Source organism: Crocuta crocuta, unplaced genomic scaffold (genome assembly GCF_008692635.1).
Source record: "Crocuta crocuta isolate KB4526 unplaced genomic scaffold, BGI_CrCroc_1.0 scaffold113, whole genome shotgun sequence".
Classification (NCBI taxonomy): domain Eukaryota; kingdom Metazoa; phylum Chordata; class Mammalia; order Carnivora; family Hyaenidae; genus Crocuta; species Crocuta crocuta.
Genome location: NW_027530368.1, coordinates 10,167,473 through 10,186,302, shown reverse-complemented (window position 1 = coordinate 10,186,302; position 18,830 = coordinate 10,167,473). Strand labels below are relative to the sequence as shown.

Genomic DNA, 18,830 nt, shown 5'->3' with positions numbered 1-18,830 from the left:
ATGCCACAAATCCTGATATGTTGTGTTTTCATTTCCATTCAGTCCAAACAACAGCTGCCTTTTTAACAACGTAGGGGTTAGGAACACCAATGTCCAACAATCAAAACCCCAAGCAGAACTTTTAACTCTCCAAACACTTAACTACTAATAGCCTACTGTGGACGAGAAGCCTTAATAGTCAATTAACACATATTTTGTGTATTACATATTACATACTATTTCTTAAAGTAAGCTAGAGAAAATGTTATTAAGAAAATCATAAGGGAGGGTGCCTGGGTGGCTCAGTTGATTGGGCATCTAACTTCAGCTCGGGTCATGATCTCACAGTTCATGGGTTCAAGCTTACATCGGGCTCTGGGCTGACAGCTCAGAGCCTGGAACCTGCTTTGGATTCTGTGTCTCTCTCTGTGCCCCTCCCTAGCTTGCTCTCTCTCTCAATCTCTCTCTCTCTCTCTCTCTCTCAAAAAATAAATAAATAATTTTTAAAAAATCATAAGGAAGGGGCACCTGGGTGGCTCAATCAGTTGGGCATCCGACTTTGGCTCAGGTCACGATCCTGCAGGTCGTGAGTTTGAGCCTCGCTTCAGGCTCTGTGCTGGCAGCTCAGAGCCTGGAGCCTGCTTCAGATTCTGTGTGTCCCACTCTCTTTGTCCCTCTCCTGCTCATGCTGTGCTTCTCTCTCTCTCTCAAAAATAAACATTAAAAAATAAATTAAAAAAAAGAAAAATCATAAGGAGAAAATATTTACAGTACTGTGACTGTAGTTATCAAAAAACTACATAGAAGTGGATCTGCATGTTCAAACCAAGTTGTTTAAGGGTCAATGGTTCTAATTTCCTTTTCCCCTTTGACCCACATTTTTATTTAGAAGCATCAGTTTTGGTTTCCAAGTATTTGTGGATTTTCCATACACTCTTCTGTCAATAATTTCTAATTTAATTCTACTGTGGTCAAAGAACATACTTTGTATGACTTGAAGATTTTTAAACGTATCAAGACTTGTTTCATGGCTCAGATTATAGTGTATCTTGATAAATGTTCCAGGAACACTTCAGAAGAAAATGTATTCTATATATTGGGTGGAATGTTGTTTCAATGTGTTCTTACAAGTCAGGTTGACTGACAGTGTAGTCATTGAGCACTTGTTATTGAGAGAAAAGTATTAAAATCTCCAACCGTAATTGTGAATTCATCTATTTCCCCCATAAAGTTCCTATGTTTTGCTTCATGTATTTTGAAGCTCTGTTTTGACAAAAATGTTTACAAATATTATATCCTCTTGATTAACACTTTCATCATTATAAAAATAATCTCTATCCCTAGAATATTCTTTGCTTGGAAATCTGCTGTGGTTGATATTAATACAGCCATTCCAGCTTTCTTATAACTGGTGTTAGCATGGTATATCTTTTTCTATCCTTTTACTTTTCAAATGTTCTGTATCTCTGTATTTTAAGTGCACCTCTTAGAGCCAGCATACAGTTGAGTCTTGCTTTTTCATCCAATCTCACAACCTCTGCCTTGTAATCAGGGTGCTTAAACATCTACATTTTATATGATTGCTGACAGGGTTAGATTTAAGTCTATCATCTTGATGTTTTTCTTTTTGTCTCATCCATTCTTTGCTCCTTTTTTACCCTTTATCTGTCTTTGTTTGGGCTGAGAATTTTTTTAATTTCATGTTATCTCTTCTATTGGTTTATTAGCTAACATACTTTGTTTTGTTATTTTAGTGGGTACTTTTGGGTTTATTGTTCATAACTCTTGTTAGAAATGTAAGCTTTATGATGGAGAGAAATGGTGAGTTTTGGTCCCTGTTGTATCCTTAGTGTTTAGAACAGTGCCTGGCACATGGAAGGCATTCAATAAATATTTGATCAATAAATAAATAGAAAAACCAAATGGCAGGTTATGAGGCATCAAACTACAAACCATCAAAAAGAAGGCATATTAAAGCTCATCCACTTAACAACATCCAGACAGATGTGATTGTGGAAAACAACACAAAAACTTGGGGTGCCTGAGTGGTCAGTTGGTTAAGCATCAGACTCTTGATCTCAGCCCAGATCTTGATCTCAGGGTCGTGAGTTCAAGCCCCATGTTGTGCTCCACACTAGGCGTGGAGCCTACTTAAAAAAAAAAAAGAATACAAAAATTCTAGACAGCATATGGCAATATACATTACATAAAAGTAAATACTATTTACAGGTGCTGTACAAAAACAGTAGGTAGTACTAAAAATGAACCAAATAATGTATAGTACAAATGCCAATAATATAATCACATTTAGCCTATTTCCAAATCATGAAAGGAACAAGGTAATGAAGTGAAATTAAGTCAGCTAAATGCAAATTAGGCTTGCTAATGAATAAAGTATAAAAAGGGATATTATAAAAATATAAATATCCCCTATACAGACTTCTAGATGTAATAATAAAACACGGTCACTATAGTTAACAATACTGTATTGTATATCTGAAGTTCCTAGGAATAGATTTTTTAAATCCTCATCATGAAAAACTTTTTTGTAACTATGTATGGTGACAAATGTTAACTAGACTTATGGTGACCATTTTGCAATATATATAAATTTCAAATTATGTTGTACACTTGAAACTATTAGAATGTTATGTGGCAATCACATTTCAGTAAAGAAACAAATTTTAATATCCCCTGTATCACTTTAAAAGTGAGTTTCTTATAAGACTAAAACAGTAACCAAAATTATATTGATAATATTCTCTAAAAGTGAATAACAAGCCATCTAAAACTATGGACTACATTCAATTCTCACTCAGAACTAAGTTTAGAGCAATATATTAGGTCTAAAGACATTAAGACTATGTGCCAGAACTAGCATGGTCTATTAAATTTTTTGTGGTAAATGAGAGACAAAGAAACAGTTCTACTCGGCTCATTTCTTAAACTTCACAAATCATCTGGGTTTTACTGGCCTAACAAAAAAATCTTCTCTTGGTAAGCAGGCTGGGTTTCATATTGAATCTCAGCACTATTAGAAAAGTATAAATGTGAAAAATCACTACAGTAAGAGAAATATATTTACATATAGCTAAGCAAAGAATTAAATACAACCCAGGACAGTAGAATGAATATAGACCAAAAAGAATGCTATAGGCTCATCAAAGATTGTTGGTCAAAAATCTACAATAAATCAAACTAAAGATCTTTCTATTCCTTTTGACCTGACTTCAAGATTAGATATTACCTGAGAGATTTCCTGTTGATACACTGTAAAATGTTCTTTGCTGATCTGTGGGAGGTAGAATGAAGGTATGACTTCAGTGTCCACAAAGTCCAATCCCCATGTTTTTGTGAAGAAGTCAGATTCTCTTTTTGCTAATCTAGGATCATTTAATGCTGCTGGGAGGTTTACTTTGGAATGATATATAGTCCATCTATGTTGATCTGTAACTAGAGATGGGGCAACACATAAACTATTTGAATCACCTGCAAAAAGTAAACAAGAAAACTCTGTAAACTAAGTTCTACATTTCAAAGTACAACCTAAAAGAATAAAAATTGCTTAGTTTCTACTCTATGTATGCCAAGCCACCTAATTCTCTTTTATAACAAACATTTTAATGAAAATCATTCTGATTAAATAAACTTCAGCTTTCAGCATCATTTGCTAAGGGAAGAAAAAGCATGTAAAAAATAAATGTGCAAAATTTGAGGGTTGCAGTTGTATCGTGGGGTGGATCATAAAGAAAGTCTTTCATTAATTCCTTTCCTTAATGTACAATTTCTCTTTTTTCAACATCAAAACTCTTCTACCTTCTTATTATATATCTTCTATCCTTTAATCCTCCAGAGTTTTCACAGGTATACTCTTTCCTCTGTACTACGGCAGACACACCTGGATCTAATACCCTTTGTTTGGCTTATAATTAGATGACACAAATGCTACTGTGGCATTAACCACAGGGGAAAGAAAAATATATAGTCAATTCTTGTTATTCATGGTAATTTCGTTCTATAAAGTCACGGTAACAATTAGCAAATACTGAACCACTGCTCCTAGGGGAAATACAGAGGTAGGTACCTGTAAGCCTCTGGTCACAAAATTTTCATCAACTGATCAATAAATAATCTTATTCTCTGTGTGTTTGTTTAAAGACACCTTGTTTGATATTGTTCATTCGTTAATACTGAACTCATGGCGCACACCACTGTAATTCATACCTGAATGAATTTTCTTTGTAAGGCACACACATTACAATCTTTTTGTGCCTAGCAACACTAGAAAGCACTGCAGCACTACATCTGGTAACCATTTTTATACAGCAAAAGCACCATTAAAAAGCTCAAAAATGCAAAAAAAATGTGGCACTAAACAAACCACAGAACAGACACTTGTTTATAGCCTGAGAGCTAAGACAAGAAGGCAAAGTGTTGTCTTGTTCAGCCTTAGCTAGGTACATGGGCATCAGGTCATTCACATTTTTTATTCTGCTGCAAATGGCTGCAAATAACCGCAAAAGTAACACAAATAATGATTTTAGGGTTACAAATAAGTTTCAGGGAGTAGGCAAGTTTGCAAACATAGAATCTACAAATAATGAGAATTGACTATACTAAGTTTAACTAAAAAGTTTTAAATCTGTAGTTTCATTTTCAAATTTTTTGTTCAGTTTATGCAAATAATTTCTTCTGTGGAAATGCAGGAAAAGAACTATATCCCAATTTTCCAATCAACTTACTTCCAAATTATTTATCTCTTTAGTTTTAACACTATAAAATTTACTCTTTTAAGTGTAGCTGACTTTTAAACATAGGAGGATTAGGGTCACAGACCACTCCCCTCCCCATGTAGTCAGAAATCCACATCTAACTTCCAACTCTCCCAAAACTTTACTAATAGCCTACTGTTGACTGGAAGCACTACAGATAACATAAACAGTAAATTAACATATTCTGTATGTTATATACATACTACATACTGTATTTATACTATATTCTTACCATAAAGTAAGTTAGAGGAAAGAAAATGTTACTAAGAAATCCGTGAGGAGAAAATACCTTTATAGTACTGTATTTANGCATATAGGTGGATTCATGAAGTTTAAACCCCATACTGTTCAAGGGTCAACTGTATACAGAATCTAACTCATTTAAAGATAATACAAATCCTCGGTAAAAATCCTCAAACAAAAAAACAGAAAAAGGCATTACCTGTGGGTTCCTTGGGACATACATCTGGCAGTGACTGCACAGGTCGAATGTGTTTTGTTGGATCTACCTCTTTTTTAAAGAAAACATCTCTGCTGCTTCCTTGAGGCACTGGTGAAGAACTGTGGCTTGAAGCCATTGCATAAAATCACCACTCAACTGAAAATAAGTAACAAGTAAAAATCAAGATACTTAACACAAATCAAAATTCATCTGTAAGTATTATGCATGTCTCAAGCTTTCTTTGAAAAAGATACATTATCCAGGTCACTCATAATTAGTTACTAAGAAAGTTATTTGTCCTTGTTTCAAAAGTATTCTCCCGGAAGTGAAATATCTTTAGTCTTTTATCCAAAGTGTAAAATAGGTAACAACGTTGTAACTAATTGAAGATGAAAACATCAGTTCATTCAGCAAGCATACATAATTATGCATAATAGCAAAATGGATAAGCGAATGGGTTTCTGAAGTCTGACTACTGGGGGTTCTTCACTTACCAGCAGTATAACCTTAAGGAAATTTACTTAACCTTTGTGTGCCTTACCTCATCTGTAAAAATGGAAATGAAAAGAGAGCCCATTTCAAAAACATTTTGTAAGAGTAAAAGGAATGGATATATATAAAGCATTTAAAACAATGCTTGTCTCAAAGTTAGTGTTTATAAATGTTAGTTACCATCATGATACAATTACTAAGTGACAATCACTATTAACTATAAAAGGAAGTATTACTCTCCAAGATGTCTGCAATTACATTCAGTAATGACAACAATCAGAACAGGTTAACCTATGTCCACATTGTTCAGTAAATCCTAAAAGAATTTGTGGGGCAAGACAACATACTGTAGGCTACAGTTCAGGTAAAACTTTACAAATGAAGTAGTACATAACCTGGATACTGAAGAACATGTATTATTTTTTACTGAAGGGTAGATAATCTTACATTGTATAATCTTATACATTTGATACATATAGTCTGCAATATAAAATAAGCATTTTTCAATGAAGGAATAAATAAATGAACATAAACAGAAGTTTACAGCTGAAAGGGAACTTAGAGATCATCTAGTCTAAGTTCCCTAATACTAGAGATAAGTATAGCAAGACTCAGAAAGACTAGGTGGCTTACAAAGACACATGTTTTAACAAATTAAAAAAAAAAAGCCTACTTAGGAAATCTGGTGAATATAATAAGGGTAAGAAATAAAGAGCAGAGACATAAGGCTAAGAATGGTGATAAAAAGTTCATCTACTCTAACTCCTCTCCAGTTTAGTGAAATGCTAAAACTTACTTTTCCCAGACTTCTTTGAATATCTGTCACAGTCCTCCTAATGTAAAAGAAACACATCCAATTATACCACTAAGACTTTAAGAAGCAAGCTGTTAAGAAAATGCACAAAGATAAATAACTTCCTTAAGGTCCCTGAACAGAAAACAAACAATAACATGAACAAAGGTTAAAGGACACAGAATAAACATAAGACTATGTGGAAACTGACACAGCTAGAGTAAAATGCTTGCACTGGGAAGTACTGAAAAAAAAAATCACACTAAATACACACAGACACACACAGAAAATATGGCCAAATGAATTAATCAGGGTCTTGGTTTGAAAAGGATCACTGGCCTGTTGCATTTATACCCATACACATGAAGTGTATGGTTATTTTTGTAAAAAATCATCATATATTTGAGAGAGAAGAGATATCTAAAGGATAGGAAAGTGTTTAATACATAATCCTGTATATTAAGTATTTAGTAAGGATAATTCTAAATTTAACTTAAGTCTATTTAGCTTTATTAATTTCATCAATAAAATTGCTAAATTAAAGACATTTTGACTTTTTAAAGAGGTAAGCTACAAATATATGAAAAATGTATTTATACTGAACGCCCATTGCTTGATGTTGGATAAATCAACACTGATTGTTAATACACTACTATTTCAATTTATACTATTTACCATCATGTTGTTTTAACAGCAAAAAGAAATCCTAAGCACCATCTCAGGAAGCCAGAAATACCTGAAGAGATGGAGACTTGTAGAAAAAATTTCTAGACTCCTATAAGTTATTTCAGTGTCTGAGGTGGGGGGGAGGGGTACCTTATTTATTCTTTAAAGATTCTGAATTGGGAAACACAGGCAGGTTTTGTTTGTTTTCCTACACTTCTAATTCTTCTTATAAAAGGGGGAACCTTTCTAACTATAAAAAGAGTATGTAAAATTAGGGGACTGTCTACAAAAGGGAGTCCCAGTTTCAAACCATTTGACTCTCCATTTCTTTCAGCCATCCTGAGTTTATTAGGATTTCCTCACAGCAAGAACCAAACATTGTATTAATGACCACATGAGTATGATGCAGATACTTAGTATGTGCAATCACTGGTAATAAAACATTATGGATTTATTCATAAGGCATGGATGCATAAATACAGCAAATCCCCATGGCCTCTAAATCAAACAACTTCAAAAAAATAATCTTTCATTGAAAAGCTAAAGAATAGAAATGATGAGGCATCCTAGTAAGAAAGTTTCAGTGTAAACTAAAAATAGTTTATCTAGAAAAAAAAATTAGCAAAAATAATTACAAAAAACACAGAGTACAGGGAAAAGGAAAGCTCTAAGCACTAAATGCAGGTAACCTCTGATTTCTAATCTTTCCACTTGTAACTATATCTAGAAACAAACTTGGCATTTAATCAATCAGTGGTCATGTACAATGAGAATTTATAAATCACTCTACCATCTTCATACAATCATCTTTTCATAATTATATCAATACCATACTCAACTATTATCTTCTCTTGAAGCCTTCTTTGGTTTCTCACACTTCATCACCCTTTATGTATTTCTACTTTTGTAACAACTATACTGAAATTTTGGTCTTTATATAGGTCTTCTCTATTAGACCGTGAACTTCTTGATATTTCCATTTTCCTGAGTATTCTATGTGCCTAATACAATCCCTGGCATACAGATAGTATATAATAAATACTTTAGAGATGGATGAAATGGTTAGTATGTAGAACAGATCAGAAGAGAGATGTCAGTGAGACAGCTACTGACAATCCTTATGTGAACAGATAAGAGCATGGGTATGAATTGATAAGGAAAGAAAGTCTCATTCATTCCAAAAGAATTTGTAAGCATAAGTAAGATCAGAAACATGTGATTGTCTTTCTTGTACCTCAAAGTATCTTTTTATGTTATAAGTTAGGTTAAAGGCTTCTATTAAAAGTTCCTAAAACAACATCACCCGGTTTCTAAATGTAGGTACACCCTGCTTTTTGAAAGTTTGCATTATGCCATTTTACTTTACTAAAGACCTATATTAGCACCCGTTTCCACTAACCAAAAGAAATCCAAAGAGGATTTTTGCTTTTCTTTAAAAAGGTTAGAAGTAAAAATTGCATTCAGTGTTTGCAGGAAGCCATTACAGAGGCAGGATACACCTTAAGCAGCAAAAGTAGCATGTCCAAACTCCCTCCCTGGAATTACACTCAAGCACTTCAGCAACAGGCCACCGTAGCTTTGAACTATGTCTCTGAGTATCTGTGCTTTATCTCAATTTACTCTATGCAACCAGTGGTAATATGTGTCTTTAGAAATAGGAAAAGCCTAAAACAGTTCATTTTTGGGGTCTGGGAACCTTCAAACATTTTTCCATATAAATTAATGGTAACTATTTCTCTGCTTTACACTACTTCAGCTTTACAAAAGACTTCATAGGTATGCTCTACTTTCAGGGAACAAGTGAAAACTATACCATCCCCACAAAGAAATCATGGTTCACTGAAGAAATATCTGAGTTCAGACCTGGAGCACAGAAAAAAACAAGTGGATTCTGAGAACTCCTGTGTCAGAAAGCAAGTGAATGCTCAAAGACCAGAAGGATCTGTCAAAAGGACAAAGGGCCAAGTTAAAAGGGCACTTGAAGGTCACCTGTGGGACAATTTGAGCACTTAAAAAAAAAAAAAAAAGGAAAAGAAACTTGCCATAGCCTATTGGCTAAATAAAAATTAATGACTATATAGTGATAGTGATACTTAAGGGAAGAAAAAGACATGAGGAAAAGTGGGTGGAGTGGGATAGGGAAAGGAAAGCTTTCTTCTAAATTTTTTTAATGTTTTATTTATTTCTGGGAGAGAGAGAGAGAGAGAGAGAGAGAGAGAGAGAGAGCGTGAGAGCGTGAGCAGGGGAGGGTTAGAGAGAGAGAGGGAGACACAGAATCTGAAGCAGGCTCCAGGCTCTGAGCTAGCCATCAGCACAGAGGCCGAAGCAGGGCTCGAACCCACAAACCGTGAGATCATGACCTGAGCAGAAGTTGAACGCTTAACCAACTGAGCCACCCAGGCGCCCCAGGGAAATCTCTTCTTCACAAGAAGAAAGGTTGTTCAAAATCAGAAACTCACCTAGTGGCAAAGTATAAACCCACAGATTACTTAGCAATGCAAAGGAGAAAACATATCTTTAAAATCTGGTTGTCACTACCTTAACTAAGTCATCAAACTTGGCATCACTGACAATAGTATGACAACTTAATATTATGTGATTCATGAAATGACAATATAAAATAAACACCATCACCTCTGAAGCATTCGCACCAAAAATATATAACCCTCTGCACCAGGAGTTAAAACTTTTCTTTCTTATGGATTCCTTAGCAGTCTGGTAAATTCTACAGGCTCCTTCTCAGAATAATGTTTATAATGCACAAAATATATTAGATTACAGTGGATAACTATACTGAAATAAACTTTTTTAAATGCAGAAAATTTTTGCTTCTCAATGAATGCAAACCTACCTTAATTTCTAGGCAATAAATGAGCTTAAATATTTCAAGGTACCAGCAACAAATTAATGCGACATGAAAATATTTGAAATTTCTACTGGTGACAAAGTTACAGGCAGTGTTAATATCCCTATGAAGGATTATCTACACTCATAATTAAAGGAAATACATAAAATCCAGTTAAAGCAGGTTTTTTTCGACCATGGCACTATTGACATTTTGAGCTTAATAATTCTGTTATTAGGTGTTCTCCCTCTATGCATTTTAGGACCTTTAGATGTATTCCTGGCCTCTATCCACTTGATGTCAATAGCACCTTCCCCTGCCACATAGACAGTTATGACAACCAAAATTGTGTGTAGGCAAAGCCAACTATTCTGAGGTGGGGGAAAAGAGGGGAGAAAACAAAATCACCCCAGGTGATAACCACTGAATTAAAATAAAGATGATCATATGATAAATGAACTGACTGAAGGTACTAATATAAATTCTTACAATAGTATTAATAAAGGTTCATTTTTTTTTTTGTTCTATTAAAAAAAGAAGAATCCTTAAGCTGGAGAAACCTTACAAAGGACTTTAGACTTGATCCACAAGACTAGTGAGTCATTATAGACTTTAAGACACTGGTGTTGAATCCATCACTCTAGAAGATTATCAGTAAGGAGGGCCAAGTACGGAACCTAAGAGGACTTGAACATTTCTGAAGAAAGAAATGAAAGCTATAAAGGAAAGCCTGTGATAAGGAACATCCGAGAAGGTGGGGAAAATATCAATTCAGAATTCACAAATAAATAAGGGGAAAAAATCCCCAACATTTAGATTTGGCAATTAGGCAGTGACCAGTTACATCAGAAACAATGTCAAGTCCAGGGGCACCTGGGTGGATCAGTCGGTTAAGCGTCTGACCTCGGCTCAGGTCACGATCTCACAGTTCGTGGGTTCGAGCCCCACATTGGGCTCTATGCTGACAGCTAGCTCAGAGCCTGGAGCCTGCTTCAGATTCTGTGTCTCCCTCTCTCTCTGATCCTCCCCTGTTCATGCTTGCTCACTCGCTCTCTCTCTCTCTCAAAAATAAAAAAAAAGAAAAGAAAAAGAAACAATGTCAAGTCCAACAATGGGCATAGAAGCCAGACTGAAGAAGCTGGAGTGGAACAGGTGGGGAAATTAAAAAACAATGGCTATTGTTTCAAGAGATTCAATTATGAGACTACAAAACAGCATAATCCCATTTGATATAAAAACTTTATATTATATAGCTCTCTCTACATACACATAATGTATAAAAAGGCATACAAAAAACATGAACAGTGGTTACTATCTGCTTAGTAGCATTAACAAGCTTTTCTTGACCACTGTATCTAAGCACATCCTCTCCCTTCCCTTCCTTCCCCCATCCAACACACACACACACACACACACACACCGTTATTCTCCATCACTATTATTATAGTATTATTTTTTTTTTTTAGTACTTGCTCCAATTCTGATTATTTACCTGCTAATTTTATGTCTCTCCCACTATACTGAAAACATATTTGTTTCATTCACTTTCCTACGCCACACTCAGGAGAGTCTAGGCAATCAGTAAAATGCATTGATATTCAATGAATGAATGAACAAGAGAATATCAAGGATAAAGAATAAGCACAAATAAGCCACTAACAATGTCTCATAGAAGTTCATATACATTTCAACAATCTAAAAGGATACAAAGTCAAAAATACATTCTCTTGTTTGCATAACATTACCTGACTTTCTAAAATTTTATTCTAGATTCTCTATATTCTTGAAACATAGTATATATAATATACTTAAGAAAACTGGCCACAAAGTTAGATATCTGTCACTTATTAGTTGTGTGACCTTTGACAACTTTCTTATCTTCCTAAGTCTCAGTTTCCTCATTTGTAAAATGAGAACAGCAACAGTATCTTCCACATAGGAATGTTGTAAAATTTAAATGGAATATAATTTACATAACCTATATAAACTCATGGCACACAGTAGACATTCAATAAACAACTGTAACTACTACTATTTATTATTATAAACATCTTAGGTATTAATATTTGGACTGTGCCATACAAAGTTTTATAATCAATTTAAACTTTAGGACCCTAAGCCTCCCCTATTGGTGTCCATTACTTGAGTGTCCCTAGTTTGGGGGAGAGGAGGCAGCAAAATAATATGAGCAGATATAATTTACTATCAGAAAATTAACTAAAGAATAGAACAGTGATCCTCAAAGCTATGCTAGTAAAAGGAAAGAAAAAATATTGGAAAATGATGTTGAAACTAGAAAAGGTATGGCCTAGAACAGAAGCAACAAGTCTGATGACAAATACTGTGCAAGAGAGGGAAGATGAAGGAGAGAAGGCAGAGAGGCTAGAAATAATGATTCAGAAGACATCTGAATAAAGGTCAAAGTTGAATGCATGGGAGTAGAGTAGATGAGATAAAAAATACAATCTCTGAGTTGGAAAGGACTTTAAAAGATTATCTGGCTCAACTTTCTACCTAATACAGGAATCTCTTCTACAAAAGATCTTGTTGCCTTCACTTGAAAACCTTCAATAGTGAAGTGACTACTTCAAAAGCAGATTATTACTATAAAATAACTATAATTGCTTTAGGGAAAAAATTATTTCATGTAGTGTACAGAACCCTGCCTCCCTGAATTTTTCATTGCTGTTCCCAGTTCAATTACATTACAGGAATAAGAGAAAATACCTCTAGTCATAGGAAAGTAATATCACAAAGAGAAAGTGCAAAAGAAAATCATAAAAGACGTCTAATGAGAGCTCAGCGAAAGAGGTAGAGCAAATACATTTATAAGGAAAGGCAGAAACAATCAGAAATACCATCCTTACAGAAACAAGGGAGAAGTGTCCAATAGTCAAATGAGAACAGTGGTGTCAACATGATGCAGACAGAGAGGTCAAGGTTACTAACTTCAGAAAGGATACTGAATTAGGAGTGCCTGGATGGCTCAGTTGGTTGAGCCTGAGCAACTGACTTCAGCTCAGGTCATGCTCTCACAGTTCGTGGGTTTGAGCCCCACATCAGCTCTGTGCTGACATCTCAGAGCTTGGAGCCTGCTTCAGATTCTGTCTCTCTCTCTCTCTCTGCTCCTCCTCTGCTTAAGTTTCTGGGTGTGTGCATGCATGTATACTCTCTCTCAAAAATAAACATTTAAAACAATTTTAAAAATAAAGGATACTGAATTAGAACAGTATTAGGTCAGTGGTTGGGGCAGATGTCATACCACAAAAGGTTAAGTATGTAATGAAGTAATAAAGGCAACAAGATCAACATCTCTTTGGTGGTGAAAGAAAACAGACTAAATGTTGAGCAAGAATTTTTTAGGTCATGAAGACCTGAGCATATCTTAAGGCAAACAGCAACAAACCAAATGAAGGGTGAGATTAAAATGGAACAAGAAAAGGTACTAGAAAAAGAAGTTGGAGGGAGAAAGAAGAGTTAGATATACATGAGGATTTGGGATGTGGTGGTGAAAGCAGAGAGAAAAATCACACCCAGGGACTATGTATGAGACACTTTACACTACCTTGAGAAAGACAGGGCTTTGTCAGGCAACGGTGAGAAAATGAGCAAACTGATCCAGAAAAATTACACTGCATCCTACTCCTTTGCCTAAAGCCCTTAAGCAGAGGTAGAGGGAGTGGAATCAGCTAGGACTTGGGCAAACCTGACTGCCTCACTCCCAGCACTAGTTATCAATGAAAGAAGGAAGGATGGTAAGAGAGATGGAAGAAATGGAAAGAAAGTAAGAATTATATTATCACTAAAATTTGATTAGACACAATATAACTCATAATTGCTTGCTTTCATTCAGAGTATTTTTGTTGGTTCAATAATCTAGAAAAACATGTCTGAATAAATCTGTGAATGAATGAATAAATCAATGATCCCCATTATGTGGATGAAGAAACAGGTTCAAGAGTAATTCAGTTTCAGTCCATTTAGCTAGTTAATTGTGAATATGGGATTTCCAGTCAGATCTGATTCTAAATTCCATGCCTCTATCTCTAAACCATACTGCCTCTCCAAAAACAAAACAAAACAAAACAAACAAAACCTAAATTCTTTCACCACTCCCTCTCATCTATTTCAGGCACTCAGCGCTTTCTTCTGTTTTCTTTTTCTCCTTATCAGATCTATCAATACCGATCCAATAAAAATTACACTGACATTTATGTCCATCTTATATGAAAAATGATAGCAATAATTAACATCAGATTGTGATAAACTTTTTAAAGGCTTGACTTTTCACAGCAGTTTTAGGACTTTATAAGACTGAAGAACTTTATAAGACTGGGACTACTAGAAAACAATTCCTTAAAGAAAAAGATACATTTTCAGCAGTATAATTCACTACATTTTTCTTAGCAAAAGGATAACTCTGGAGCTGGAACTTGGGATAAGTAAGCTACTATAAGCCATTATTTGAACACTTTCGACAGGAAATGTGTTCTGAATTCTAATAAGTGAACTTATTAATGAACTTTTATAAAATGTCTATTTGTAATTTGAGAAAATATAGTAGGAAGTTTTTTTTTCCACTGGAGCTGGATAGAGGTAATATTTTGTAATATAATTTTGGGATTGAGTTTAGTAAAAAAGAAAAAAATCAATACTCAATCCTATTTTTTCTAAAAGCAAACAAAAAAAATAGCAAACTTGATTTCCCCAAATTTAGATGTACTGACATATACAAGGAAAAAAAATTATTGTAATTTCCTACCAAAATCAATGACAGAAATCAGGACAGACTATTTTTTACATCATAGTAATTTTAAATATCTCAAATATCTCACATTTTAAGAAGTATTTCCCACAATGCTTTTGGAATTTTAAGAGCCAATTTTTGGTAAATGTTATGGAGAAGCTTTTTTCATATAACCTAGACACAAATGACAATATACTTCTATACTATTTAAGTATACGATTCATCACCTGACCAAATCTGGTTTAACCATGATTTTTTAAAGTACTTAAAAAATTTTTTGCCACAACATTCTCAATAATAAAGCTAAAATTTAAACATAAAGATCTGGGCTTTCAAGAAATAACTAACAAATTAAGGTTGCCACATAAATAAGTACTTGTCTACTCATTTTGGGTATTAAAGGAGCATGGAAAAAGCTAAAGTTAACCCAGAAAATATTAAGAATAAAGTTGTACTACTCTGCTTTTTCCTTATATTCTCATTTGACACTTATAAGGCCCTGTGTCTCAGAGGAAACTGAACACACGTGCTTCCTGATATTCCTCATTTACTCTCAATCAAGTGACAAGAAGGAACAATAAGAGATAATCTTGGCTACACCAATAAAAACTATAATTATAATATTAAATTTAAATATTTTTAAAATGTTTTATTTAGTTCTGAGAGAGAGAGAGAGAGAGACAGCATGAGCAGGCGAGGGTCAGAGAGAAGGAGATACAGAATCTGAAACAGGCTCCAGGCTCTGAGCTAGCCGTCAGCACAGAGCCCGATGCGGGGTTCGAACCCATGAACCATGAGATCATGACCTGAGCCGAAGTCGAATGCTTAACCGACTGAGCCACCCAGGCGCCCCTATTAAATTTAAATATTTTTAAAAAAATGATATTTCATGTGTGATATCCTTATCTGGAATAAAAATCATAAATATCCTCAAAAAACTATATATATATTTTTTTTACGTCTAGATTTTTATTCAAAATGAAAGCAGTGTCTTTTTCCCCTAGCACTTATCAGAAACTTAATTCACCAAAAAACATAGTAGGGCAGCCACTGAAACTAACTAAGAATCACAGGCCTGGAACTGAATGATAAAACCACACTGTGACAAAATCTGCCTCTAGCATGTAAAAAATTAAAAGGGACCCAAATATAACTTGGACGCTCTATTTTACTTCTTTGGGCCATTGATATGACTATACTACTAGTGAAATTTTTGTCAAAGTGAATCAGATTAAAATGTTGGTATTTCTGTTCTTGGTGTCTCAGCCAAAGGTTAGCAAATAAGCCCTAAAATCACTCATTCAAAGTTACTGGGTAATGCATATATCTTAAATATGTAAACCATTAGACATATTAAAATGCCTACACAAGAGTAAATTTAACATAAAATCTGTATAATTTACCCTACCTTAAAAATATCTGCTGGAAGAAATTATATATTTATATATTTCTAAGAGGACCACAAATGACACTTGGATTTATCCCCTGTCAATTACTTCAACAGTGTCCCTTGCAGGTTTAATTCTCTCCTCCCTCATCCATCTTCAATCCATCTTTGCTTTGTTCCTGGCTGCAAAACACTGGAGAAAATTTAGATAAAACATGCAGATTATAAATGTAAATTCCAATCTCAGATAAGGCCCTGCTCAGGAGTCCTTTCACTTATTGATCATGAAACACTGCTTTCCCAATCTCCTGAGTGTTTATAACTTTCATCACTCTCTTCATATCCCCTAGTTCACCTGCATCTATCTCATGCTTAAAAAGTCTTTTTATTTCATACCAAAAAAAAAAAAAAAGGCCTCAGAAAGTATTTCTACCATCCATATTCAAATGTACCTAAGTCTCACAACTCCTAACTTCTGAGATACAATATAGTTTGTACTCTTGTCCAGAGTTAATTCCCCAAACAACNCCCATTCTGTTGGTTGCCTATTAGTTTTGTGGGTTGTTTCCTTTGCCCCCAAACAACTGTTCTTGATCTCTTCCCACGTCATCCAAGCCCTGTTTAATTAGTCCCTGACGTTCCTATCTTCAATCTCATCAGCCCAACAAAAAAAAGGGTTCAAGTGCTGTTTCTTCCCCTTGGCTCTATCTCCTTGAGCTACTTCTTGCCTCTCCTTCACTGGTAAACCTCTATTCTCTCTTTGGTCTACCTCCTGAACAATCTTCCATCTTCACCCCTCACTTTGCTCTGGAAAAGGTGAGGAATGACCTGATTTCTAAATCCAATTGCTTATATTCAGTCATCTCATCTGACCTCACTGCCCTCAAAAGCCAATAAAAGTAATAAATGCAGACAGAATAACAAATAGAAAATCACCATTTGTAATCCTCAAATACAATGGATTCAAGCAAGGATCATTAATGAATGATAAAACCATTGGTTTAAAAGGATGTTAAAAAGATATTTACATGGCCATGAAATATCACTCTATCAGATATTTATTTAAAAAATAATAGAGAGATCTGTCAGTTCCCACCTTTGCCAAGTGATCAAAGCTAGAATCACCAACAGGGGGACAGCCTACCATTATGTGTCTCCTGATGTGATAAAGTGGTAGTAATATATATTATCTGTGTGGTATTCTTGCCAGAAATATCTGACCAGAAACTAACCATGAAGAAAAAGAGCAATTGAGAATATGGAATAAACTCAAGCATGAACCTCTCTATTTTTCAAAGGATAAACCAAAGAAGAAAAGGGAGGCACTAGGCCTAGTCTGGATTGCTGGATTGGGAGAGACTAAAGAGACCTACCAGCCAAATGCAATGCATGAACCTTAACTGAATCTTGCATTAGTGTAGAGGGGGGAAAAAAAAAAGCTATAAAAATCTTTGGGACAAATGGAGAAATTTAGGTATGGACTATATGTTTAATAAGGTTGTTGAGTAATTACTGATATTCTTAGGTAACCTAATAGCATTGTGATCGTATAAGAGAATGTCCCTGTAATTGGGAAATGCATGCCTAAGAATTTAGGTGTGAAATGTCATGAAATCTACAGCCTACTTTCAGACTTGGCAAAAGGGAAATGGGGGGGAGGGGAAGGGAAGAGTTTATGTATTTGTGTGTAGGTGTTCACTCCACTATTTTTTTTTTTTTACTTTTCTGCAGGCTTAAAAGTTTTCAATAATAATAAGTATAAGGAATCAATGAAAGTTTACAAAGAAATGAAAATAAGTAGAAATGAGCCAAATAAATGGAGGGGAGGAAGTATGAGAATACTCCAGGAATAAAGAACAGTATGTTGTGAACGCTTGGGCAGGAAAAGGAGCTTTCTGCCAGAAACCAGAAGTAATTCAACATGTCTGAGAAAAATATATATTCAAGGAGAGGAAAGAATTGGGGAGAGTCACAAGGCTAGAGAGGTAAGTTGGGAAAAGAACTTAAATGAAATTATAAATCTATTAAAAGAATAAGGAATATGGATTTTATCATGAGAATAAAATAAAGTCACAGAAATAATTTATGATGAGAAATGATATAATCAGATTTTCCCTTCAGGAAAAATCACTTATTACAGCACAGAGAATGCAATGGAGAAGACTAAGACTAAAAGAGTTCAGCTAGGAAACTTGCATAATCTCACTAAGAGATGACCATAGCCTGAACTCAGATAACGGTAGTAGTGATAGAGAAAACTAGACAGATTTCAGATCTTCCTCGAGTTATAAGCTCTTTTCAGTGTTCCACACCCACATTTATAACTGCCTCCTGGGCATCTTCACCTACAAGTCTCAAAGATACCTAAATTTCAGTACAGCCAAAACTTAAATTTATTATTTATAACATCTTTATTGCCACCACCTGCCAAAAGTTTATTCCTTCTTTAGCTCAGTCAGTGGCACAATTATCTATTAGTTTCCTAAGCTAGAAACCCTATAGGTAACCTGACTCCCTGACCTTTCTAAATTCTTTAATTTCTATACCAGTGTGAACTGTCCTATAGATTCTACCTCCAAAATTCATCACACATCCATCCCTTGCTCTCCATTCTAACTGCCAGTCATTTAGTTCAGGGTTTTATTTGCAGATTAGACTGCTATGAAAATCTCTTAGCAAAACCTTCTTTGGTCCTAACCTCACTCAA

At 34.8% G+C, this 18,830-nt stretch overlaps 1 protein-coding gene across 3 annotated transcripts in view; it reads right to left on the bottom strand.

Moving 5' to 3' along the window:
• The window catches only part of VPS54 (VPS54 subunit of GARP complex), a 77,726-nt gene extending 61,560 nt beyond the window's left edge, over nt 1-16,166 (bottom strand). Inside the window, exons 1-3 of one of the 3 annotated variants that reach the window (XM_077766429.1) lie at nt 16,145-16,166; nt 5,194-5,349; nt 3,227-3,468 (exon numbers count right to left, since the gene is read on the bottom strand). In XM_077766429.1, coding sequence (XP_077622555.1) covers nt 3,227-3,468; nt 5,194-5,329 — 378 coding nt within the window. In that variant the 5' untranslated portion in view covers nt 5,330-5,349; nt 16,145-16,166. Of the gene's footprint in view, nt 1-3,226; nt 3,469-5,193; nt 5,350-6,481; nt 6,521-16,144 lie in introns of those variants that run through there. The other 2 variants (XM_077766428.1, XM_077766430.1) reach the window with 2 other exon arrangements.
• Between the last annotated feature and the right edge of the window lie 2,664 nt (nt 16,167-18,830).